The sequence below is a fragment of the Nicotiana attenuata genome, unplaced genomic scaffold, assembly GCF_001879085.1.
Source record: "Nicotiana attenuata strain UT unplaced genomic scaffold, NIATTr2, whole genome shotgun sequence".
Lineage (NCBI taxonomy): Eukaryota > Viridiplantae > Streptophyta > Magnoliopsida > Solanales > Solanaceae > Nicotiana > Nicotiana attenuata.
Genome location: NW_017671413.1, coordinates 188,966 through 199,682, shown reverse-complemented (window position 1 = coordinate 199,682; position 10,717 = coordinate 188,966). Strand labels below are relative to the sequence as shown.

Genomic DNA, 10,717 nt, shown 5'->3' with positions numbered 1-10,717 from the left:
ATTTTAGAAATTTCCTCAATGATAAAACTAGTAAGTATATTTACAATTTTCAAAACTAATACTTAATCATATTTTTGTAAAACAGGTATTTATTGATAGAAATTACTTTCAAATATTTATTATAAATTATTAAGTATAAATAAATTAATTTTATAAGGGAGGGTCAAAATTGACCGTCAACAAATACGACTTACGTTTCTATGGAAGGTGTGACTTTGATTAGGCTAGTAGTACTTTAATTCGACGCTCTCTAACGAGTTGATTTATCTCTTTGGGTGACTCGCCCATATCTTAGAAGACTAAGAAGCAACATATGGTATCATGCTCATCCGCGAAGGCAGAATTTTGCCGCTCCATGGAAGTTTATTATTCATGGATTCAATAGGTTTGAATTGGGGTGCGATTTGCAGAATTAATGTTGTTTGATAAAAAATTTTACCTCGAGTAGGTTCGTTATGTTTTTGAACTCGGTGGTATGTTCGGACGGGGCCCCACGGCCCCAAGGTTTGATTCAGATTGATATCAAGTTCATTTTGGACTTAGGATGATGGCTGATGAACAACTGAGTTCTGGTGCAATCACACCTACGAAGGCTTGGCGGCAGGTGCAGAACCGCAGAAGCAGTCAAGAGGCTGCAAGTGCAAAATTGGACTGGGTGATACTGGCAAAGCAGGTGCGGATGTCCATGTTCGGGTGCGCGTCTGCAGATGCGGATTTTCCTCCACAGAAGTGAAGTTTGGTCAGTTGCCTCAGTACCGCAGGTGCGGTCAGGCATCTGCAGAAGCGGCCTAGTAGAAGCAAACTCTGCTCCACAGAAGCAGAATTGCAGGTGCCGGCTCGGTTCGCAAGAGCCAAAATAACTGCGTTTTAGTTGAGGCTGCACCTGCGATGCATTTTCCGTAGGTGCAGAGTCACAGAAGTGACCCTCTATGTCTACAAAAGAAGAATAACTGGGAAAATATATAGAAGATCGAGGGTTAGAGTTATTTTTCATACATTTCACTGTAGAGCTCGGTTTTCGACGATTTTGGAAGGGAATTTCAAGAGTTGGATCGGGTGTTTTTTACCCGAATTTGCTTATTATTCATGAATCCACTCATTGGCTTTGTCATTTAATTAGTGTTTTGTGTTGGAACATTTGGGAACTTTTGTGAAAACTTCCTAAACTATTAGTTAGTCCTTACTTGAGAAAGAGGGACTTAGTCTAGGAAAACTTGGTTAATAAGAAATTGGGCGAGTTAAGGTTTTGGCTAGTCTAACTAAAGGGTTTGAACTAGAGATAGAGAAAACCCGACTTGAGCTCATATCAACCGTTTGAATTGATACCCATTTGGACTTGAGAAAGCCAATTTGGGCATAATCACTCTCTAACTGAGAGGTATTGAGTGACTAATTGAGTGTTGAAAGTTATAATACATCCCCATCACTAAAACAAACATTAATGTGATTTACCCATAAGGTTAGCACCTAGGCAAAGTATTACATTCCTAGGCTTTTTCCCATTTGATAAAAACACCAAAAACAATTATTCGCTTTCTAGTTTCTTCTACATAGTTTACATTTGCTAGTACTAATTTTTGACTAAGAAAACAAAAACTCTATGTTGGAAGTGCAATTGAGTTATGAGTTATTGCACGTAATCTCATCAAGTGTCTACCCTAAAACCCCTTATAAAGTCTCTGTGGAAATCGACCTCGACTCTTGTTGGGTACTATTCTTCGAACGATCGTTTCCTCTCACTATTGAGTACGGATTAGACGCGGATCTATTTTTGGCACCGTTTCGGCGTATTTTAACGATGTTAGCTATATATTTATGTGTGCCAAAACTGAATCATCGAGGCCAGGGTAAATATGACAACGTGCCTCCACCACCCCCACCTCCACAACCACAACCACATGCGTCACAACACCTGATATTGCCTAATGAAAGGCCTGCAATTGCAATAGTTTCCCCTCGCATTAGGGCGGAAAATTTCAAATTACCAGTGTGAAGATCACTTTGCTAGAGCAACAAGGCTTTTTCACCAGTGTGCCAAATCAAAATGCCTAGAAATATTTGAAGGGCTTTGTGGATACGTGCTGGGGGAGCAAGCAAACTAATATTTCTGAGGATGCTTTGACGCTAAGTCTTTTTCCCTTTTCTCTAAGGGGTAAAGCTTTAGATTAGTTGGAACGCTTTCCTAATCATTCAATACATACTTGGAATGAATTGGTGGCAAAGTTTATTGCTAAGTTATTCTCTCCAAGCATACGGCTACTCTAAGGGATGAAATATTGGGTTTCAAGCAACAACCCAATGAAGTTTGTATGAGATTTGGGAGAGGTATTGGACAATGGTGAAGGAGTGCCCGAACAATAATATGACCAACAATATGATCCAACAAACTTTCTACCGTGGTATTAATACTACGAACCAATGCGTGGTCAATCAATTAGCCGGTGGAAACTTTATGACAACTCCTTTTGTGGAGGCATGTGAGATGGTGGAAACAACGTCGGCTGTGGAATCCCGAGCTAATATTCCACAAGGTGATCCCAACATGATTCACCTCCACAAAGACTTGTAAGGCCATGGGCAAGCCATTGCCGAATTGACAACAACAATGACTCAACTAGCAAAATCCCAACTTAATCAAGTGCCAACCCCTAAGAAAGTTCATGCTATGGAGGGAGTAAATGTGTTGGTGAAGAAGACGAGGACAAAGGGTCCAAAAATGCAAACCCGAGTGGAGAATTATGTGTAAGATGATGGCGGTTTTAATAAATATGATTCTTATCATGAGCAAGAAGAGGAGGTTCAATATGTGAACAACTTTCAGGGGCAAAGGAATAACTTCCAAGGTCCAATCAACAACAATGGCAACCACAAAATAAAAAAGGCAATTGGAGTTCTAACAATCAAGGGAATTGGCATAATAACAACAATCAAGGAAATTGGAGTGGAAACAACCAAGGAAATTGGAGGGGCAATAATCAAGGTGGTTGGGGAAACAATCAAGGAAATTGGGAGTCGGGTTTTCAAAGGCCCCCAATGTATCAACAACCGAGCAACCCTCCTCCTTATCCTTCCCATGGTTCATGTTCTTCAAACAATGAGATGAGCCGTATTGAGAATATGTTTAAGCAAATGATGGAAAAGAATGCCGACTCGGATGGTTAACTTGCCTCACACAACACATCAATCCATAATCTATAAGTTCAAATGGGCCAAATCTCTCAAGCTCTTAATACTCGTCCTAAGGGTGCACTACCAAGTGCAACGATGGTGAACCCATATAGTGGTAAAAATGCGAGGAATACTATGGCGGTTATCACAAGAAGTAGAAGAGGCGGGGATGCACCCACCTCAAGTGAAAGGCGACATTTGGATGATGACCAAGTGATATAAGAGGAGGAAGTCCCAAACAATGTTGTTCAAACAAATGATGACATTCGGATTGACATTTACGATAGCGTTGAAGAGACTCAAGGGGAGATGAATGTTGATACCCAATTTTTCCCTGTATATTTTTTATATGCAAAATACTTTCAAAATAGCATATGTATGCATATATAAGTGTGTCCAAATGTTTTAGTATTTTTACTAATTTTTAAAAGATTTTTAAATCAATTTACTGCCCTATTTTAGCAATGCAACAACCAATAATTATTCCTCAAATTATCATTTTGGTGATTAATTTATTTTATTCTCATATTTATCCCAAAATATAGTTAAGGTAATTTTTTTACACACTTTTACAAATTTATTTAGTTTTTTTAAAGCTAAATTGCATATAATTGCAATATTAGCCTATTTTAAGAATTAACTGTGTTTATAATTATAAAATTGATTCCAGTATTTTTAATTTGATATTAATGTATTGGTAATTAATCTAGCACCTTTAATTTGTTTTCAGAAATCATTTTACTGTTTTTATAAAATAATAAGGGAGAAAGTGGCTATTTAAATACTAGCCCTATTTCATTTCAATTGTAGCCCAAATTAACCCCCCCTCCAATTAACCCTATTTCAGTCTCAAACCGGACCAGCCCAATTCCTAAATTACCCGACCCCTAACCCATTAATAAAACCCGTCGGCTCCCCTTTTGATCCAGGCCGTTGATCATTTTGATCAACGGTCATAATTATTTCCTTTTTAATTTCCCAAACACCCTAACCCTAATCACTTTCACCTAATCAGCCTCCTTTGAACTTCGTCTCTCAAACTCTCTCGAACATTCCTGGAACCCTAATCGTCTCCCACCGTCTTCAACCTCGAAACCCACTGGAGACCATCGCTTCTCAGGCCATGTGAGTCTTATATTCACCTCTTATCGCTCCTATGTGCTCGACACTTGAAGATTCGAGGCCAGACCTCGAATGTCTTCACTCAGACCTTCGCCGATTCAAGGTTCCAGAGTCATCGCCGGCCTTGCTCCGGCATACCACGGTGTTTTGAGCCTGATTCTAACTTCTCCGACTCAGATCGGTGACTTTTCAAAGCCTTCTCATTCTAGGGTTCTTCTGAAACCCTAACCTTTCGAGGTTTTCTCCGATTCTTTTTAGATCAGTTATGTATCTATGCTCTACTTGAGTTTTCAAATGATTTCCCTAATTTTTCTTTTGAAATTACTCTCAAAACCCTTCTTTTCCGATTTAGGTTTTTCTAGAAAGTGTTTAAGTGCTTTAAGATTTTTTCTTCTTTGTTATTCGTATTGTTCTCTTACTGTGTTTCTTATATCATGTTCTCGCATGCTTTCTACTGTGTTCTTGTGTTTTTCTTTTACCATGTTCTTGTATGTTCTTTTACTGAGTTTTACACTCCGATCTTGAATGTTCTTTACTGTGTTCTATATGCTCCACGCTTGTGTTTCTTCTACCATGTTTTCCATATTATGTTCTCATATGCTTTCTACTATGTTCTGGTATTTCTTCTACCATGTCCTGCTATACTATACCTTTCTACTGTGTTCTTTGATATTTTCCTTCTACTGATCCTTGTTTAGGTTTCTTCTGAGAAAAAAAACTTTCTTAAGCATGTTTCTTCTACTCTTTCTACTGTGTTTACATGTTTTCTTGTGAGTTTCTGAAAGCAACCCCTGAGCTGGTTTCGACTACTTGCCTCCTCATCCCTGTATTTGATTCTAGGTGGAAACCCTAGAATTTGGGGATTCCGCCAAGGTTTGATTATGTGAACTAGGGTTTTATTTTAGAACCCTTAACTCCTTCAGACTGACTTTGAGTCTCTGAGCTGAGCTTGGACCTCTTTTGTACAATTCTGAACTTTTTACTAAAACTCTCCTACATTGGAGTTTTTACTGATTCTACAATGGCTCGACACATTTCTTTCATGTTTAACGTGTCTGTACGATTTATATGTGATGAATCCTTCTTCAAAAAGGTTTTCAAACTAGTGATGGACTCAGAATTCCTTTTTAATAGGTCTAATTGATTGTTTGTTGATTTTCCTTAAGTTAAAATCTTTTCCATCTTTTTGACTTGGTTCATTCATACCAAATCTCAGACCTTGTGATTTCTTGGCTGTTAATTGAATTTCTTTCCTTAAATTGTACAACCGTGTATTTCAGAGACCTTGTCCTTAAATAACCTTTATGTATTTACCCTCAGTTGCATGCTTTACACAAGTGTTTGATTAATTTCTTTCCTTAATTGTTTTATACCCGTTTGAATTTGAATCACTTAATTAAAGGGAGTCTTATATGATTGATTTACAATCAGTCTTCAATTATTTTCTTACCTTATTTCATCATGACTTCCACACTATAAATATATGACCCCTCTTTTCACAAAACACACGATTGAACACACTATTGGACACACGATTGAACACACGATTAACACATTTCAGACCTTACAATTTCAAAATCTCTCTTGAACTCACACTGATAGTATTTTGTCTTCCTGTTTGCACTTTGGCTTTTACAAGACTACTGCCTTTTCTACTTGTTTCATTGAAACTGGTATGTTCTAATTTAAGTTTCAGCATCACCCCAAGGTGTTTACTTAAAGTTTTTTTTGTATCCATGTCTTCTTTATTGTTTTCTGTGGAGTTTGATATTTAGTTTAGTAATGCCTATGTTCTACTGCTTGTTTCTTTTATGAATCTTTTACCCCTATGTGTTTGTGAGTGGACTCTGGGCATGGCAATATGAGTTGTTGCTCATGAACTGAGTTCTGAACCTTAACCTTTAAACAAGCTGGAGGGTGTGCCAGCATCTCCCATTACTGAGTGTGCCCATCAGCCCGCTCTCCTTATGTTCTTGCAAATATCCACTCCCCTACACCCTTATATGTGCTGATTTGAAGTTATTCCCTTTTCCCCTTTCCCCTTTCAGAATCCTGCACTTCCACTCTGTCTTAGTTCTTAGGTTCTGCCCCCCTCCTGTAAGCCTTGCCTTGGGACCCTGAGTTCCCTCTGATCTTGGACACTTGAGGGATGGCTCTTCCACACTGCACTTTGCCCTAGTCTGGTAATGTATTTGGGGTGTATGCACTGCCCGGAGTTCATGTGAGGCTCTTAGGGAACTCTGACACACCCCAAATGAGAGAAAGGCTTTGAAATCTGATCTTTGGTGTTGGTTTACTTCATACTTCAGACAGGAAGTCTTAATCAGGCTCTCCTTGGTTGTAATTTTCAATTTCTGATGTATTTTCTTTATTTTCTTTGGACTGTAATAACTTTGTAATAAACTTTTGGGGATGATTAGTAATAAGGGAGGGGTAACTATGCATGTATATGGGTAGATAACTTGCCTATAGGAATCTCTAATTTCTGCATTTTTTATCTAGTTACCATGTCTATAAGAACTTATGCATTTTCATGTAGTTACCATGCCAATAAGATTTATGCATTTTTCATGTAGATATCCTTCCTATAGTTCACCTGTGAATTTCTGCATATCATTTAGATAACTTGTCTATAGGAACTTGTGAATTTCTGCATACCATGTAGATAACTTGTCTATAGGAACATATGAACTTCTGCATTCTCATTTAGATAACATGCCTATAGGAATTTCTGCACTCATACATAGACACCATGTCTATAGGATGCACATGCATGTAGATAATATGCCTATAGGTCCTTTCTGGTTCTTGCATACTCATCTCTCATTAGGCAAACGTGTTTATAGGCTTTAATAACCAATGTAATTAGATATCATGCTCGTAATAAAAATGCAACACCTAGATATCATGTTGTAGGATTGCTGCACTTCTCTGTCTATAACAGTGTTTAAAGTCAACAAACACATAGAAAGCATGCCTATAGGGGTTCTAATTCAAATCTAGATCGCCTCATTCGTTTATAAGTTTAAAACTGGCATTACCAATGGCAGAACCTGTGCTCGTTTTTTTAACTAGCAACTTTCTTTTTACCTAAATCAATCTGCAATCGGTCTTCTTCTTTTGTTTCTGAAATCAGTAGATATCATGCCTATAGGTTTCGTCTATCACTTAGGCAAGCCTCAGGATAAACTTGTAAACTGAACCAGATTTTATTAACTACAACCAGCAGGCGGGCCTGATTCATGCTTCTTATCTGATCTACGTAATAAATCAGTCTGCCACCAATTCTTTTAAGTTTTATTTAGACCTTAAACAGTACGTGCAAGACATGCTAAACTATGTGTTTTCTCTGGTTTAAGGAGGTTTGTTTGAGCCTTATTATTTGTTTATGTGCTTTCCCCATGCTTGTTATATGTGTTCTTGCTTGTCGCCTTAGTATTTTTACCTTTGAAACTGTAAAAGCCCAACATCCCTTCCCTTTAGGATTAGTAGTCCTAAATGCCTCCGGGACTAATAGGATTGGGGCGGGTAGTGGCATGCAATAAGAAAACGAGACTGTTCCGCGCTTCAATACCTTAACGCGGTGGGAAAGGGTAGATATGGATATGATGATCACGCGATAACACCATGTGTATAAGTGATTGCCGGGTGTTGTGTGGGGTGATCCATATTATTTATAAACCTAGGACCCCCCCTCTCTTTTGCTTGTTTATTTTCAAATTTATCAAACTATTTTTTCCTCAAAATTCAGCTTTTCTTTTGTTTCTTTTCACTCCATCTATTTGCAACCTTTACGTGAAAATCCCCTCTTATTTGAAGCCTTATTTGTCTATATGTTATTTGTACCCTAAAGTCACAACAATAGCTTGGCCGGGAACCACACTAGTGGATTCTGAGGGGTGCCTAACACCTTCCCCTTGGAATAATTTCAAGCCCTTACCCAATCTCTGGTTATCCAAACTCAAACCCTTCTTAGTGACCTAATGCACTTTAATCAATAGGTGGCGACTCTTCACTTCTCTTAAACCCAATTCCCGAAAGGGAACGAGTTGTCCTCCCAAATGTCATAAACCCGATTTCGCGAGAAAAGGGGGCATTGACAGCATGGCGACTCTGCTGGGGATATTCTTTTAGGCTTTTACCATTTCAAACTATTACTGTGACTTTACATTTCTTATAGCCTTTACTTGTTTTAAGCATTTAATTCCCTCTTCTACCATGAAACTATCTTGTCTTTTTGTTTCTTTTCTTTACTGCTTTTCTTTACTGCAATCCCGTATTACTGTTTTAAATTATTGTAATTATTATTATTAATGTGCAAATACGTGGCAACTTGTTTTAGTTATTGCATAAGCATGTTTTCAACATCATATTCCACTCGTGCCAAGCAAAATACCATAGCAACTCTTATAATGAGTGGTTGCGCTCTTCCGATATTATCACCCCCTAAATCGGCAAAGGCATATTTGCGGTAAAACCAGTCGATCAATGGTGTAGTCGACGGTTCCGTGCCTTTCCCTCTTGAGTTGTCCGCTCAAGAGTACCAGTCTAATACCCCATAGAAACCTTACTCTGTTTAATTGTTCATGCATCATGGTCAAACCTAGCAGAGTCAGTTATGTTGTCCGCATAATGACTCTTTAAGATAGCCCTGTCCAAAGTCCACTGAGTTTCCCTAAACCCAAACGGATATCATCATGTTCTGTGCATTTATTTGGAGAACTAAGTGCTTAATGCTAATTATTGATATTTAATAGTCGAGTCCGATGGGGGTAGGGTCTAACCTTCTTGTTTTGCAGAAAATGAGGCACGAGGTCCCCAGTTTCGGTATGATTAGCACACCCCCACTCTTGCTAGACTGGTGGAGGAGTCTTCCATCAAATGACCAAATCAATGAGTGGAAGGAGAGAGCCGCCAAAGCTAGCGGAAAGTTGGAATATCTGGAATACAATCTGCTGGAATTGGAAGGAAAAGTGAGGAAGAGAGTCACCGGCTGCCAAAACTCTGAAGGAAACGAGGGAGAACAGCTGGCAAAGGCATTTTTACTGGTGAACCTACGTGAGCTGGAGGATTTGATCAACGAAAGCATTCAACCTGAGGAAGGTCCCGCTGGGACCAAATAGATAGGAATTTCCATTTCCGCTTTATGAGATGTAATAAGCCCAATGGCCATTACTGATTTTTATTTTCTTGTCATTCAGTGTCGTTTTAGGATTCGTCTACTTTTTATCAATAAAATAAGGCATTTAGCATTCCAAGTTCTCCAAACTAACTTGTCCCTAGGCCTACCTCGGGCACAACGAGGTCCCCAAAATTAGGACGCGCTTTATATTTCAGCACTACGTGTTTAAATATTGCAACATTTTTTTTATAATCCTCACTGACTTATTACTTTTTTGTTTTTAATTTTGGTTTATTCTCCTCCCCAAAGGTTAGTTCGTGAACTCTGGCAACATCATCATATTTTACGAGATCCAGGGGCCCTCCACCTACTCCTCCTCCTAGTCTTATCAGACACAAACAAAGGAAAAATGGAAAATTCGAACAACTCAGTTGAACGGGTAGAGGTCACTCATGGTACTCTGGTCCCCAAGGAAAAGGCATCCTAACTAGAACAAAAGATGTTGAAGTTTCAGGAAGAACTTGATCAAGTCCGGAATTTGGCGAATCTGTCCTTTTCCCTCACCACTCCAGAGGTTACTTTCCCAAAAACTCAGAATCTTGTACCTCCGCAAAACATCCCAAAGCAACAAAACCATCCCGCTCCTCGCCACCACTGCAATACTTGCCATACCTCAAATGATACCTCACTGCTCATCCCAGAACTCCAGAACTCCACAAATGACCACTGCCACACCCAACATAATACCCCCATCTACGTGGAGACTGTGCCACACTCTACCCAGCCCATCTCAAGCACACCCGAGTCCGAGGGTAAGGACTTGCTCATCAGAAATCTGGCCAAAGAGCTTAAGAAGTTGACTAGCAGAATTCAAGGCGTTGAAGGTAGTAAGGGAATTGAGGGGCTAAACTATGAAGATCTTTGCATACACCGCGATGTCGAATTGCCCGAGGGGTACAAACCTCCCAAGTTCGAGATGTTTGATGGTACGAGAGATCCAAGGGCCCACTTGAGAACATACTGTGACAAGCTGGTCGAGTAGGAAGAGACGAGAAAATCCGCATGAAGCTTTACATGAGAAGCCTGAAGGGAGACGCTTTATCTTGGTACATTAGCCAGGATCCGAAGAAGTGGTCGAGTTGGGTAAGCATGACGTCTGAATTTATGGACAGATTCAGGTTCAACACGGAGAATGCACCAGATGTGTTCTATATTCAAAACTTGAAGAAGAAACCCACAAAGACCTTCCGTGAGTATGCTACTCGATGGAGATCAGAAGCTGCTAAGGTTAGGCCTGCTTTGGAA

At 39.3% G+C, this 10,717-nt stretch overlaps 1 protein-coding gene across 1 annotated transcript in view; it reads right to left on the bottom strand.

Moving 5' to 3' along the window:
- Positions 1–1,833: 1,833 nt before the first annotated feature.
- Positions 1,834–10,717, bottom strand: part of LOC109208142 — an 11,733-nt gene continuing 2,849 nt past the window's right edge. Inside the window, exon 5 of the mRNA XM_019371182.1 lies at positions 1,834–2,004. Coding sequence (XP_019226727.1) covers positions 1,834–2,004 — 171 coding nt within the window. The remainder of the gene's footprint in view (positions 2,005–10,717) is intronic.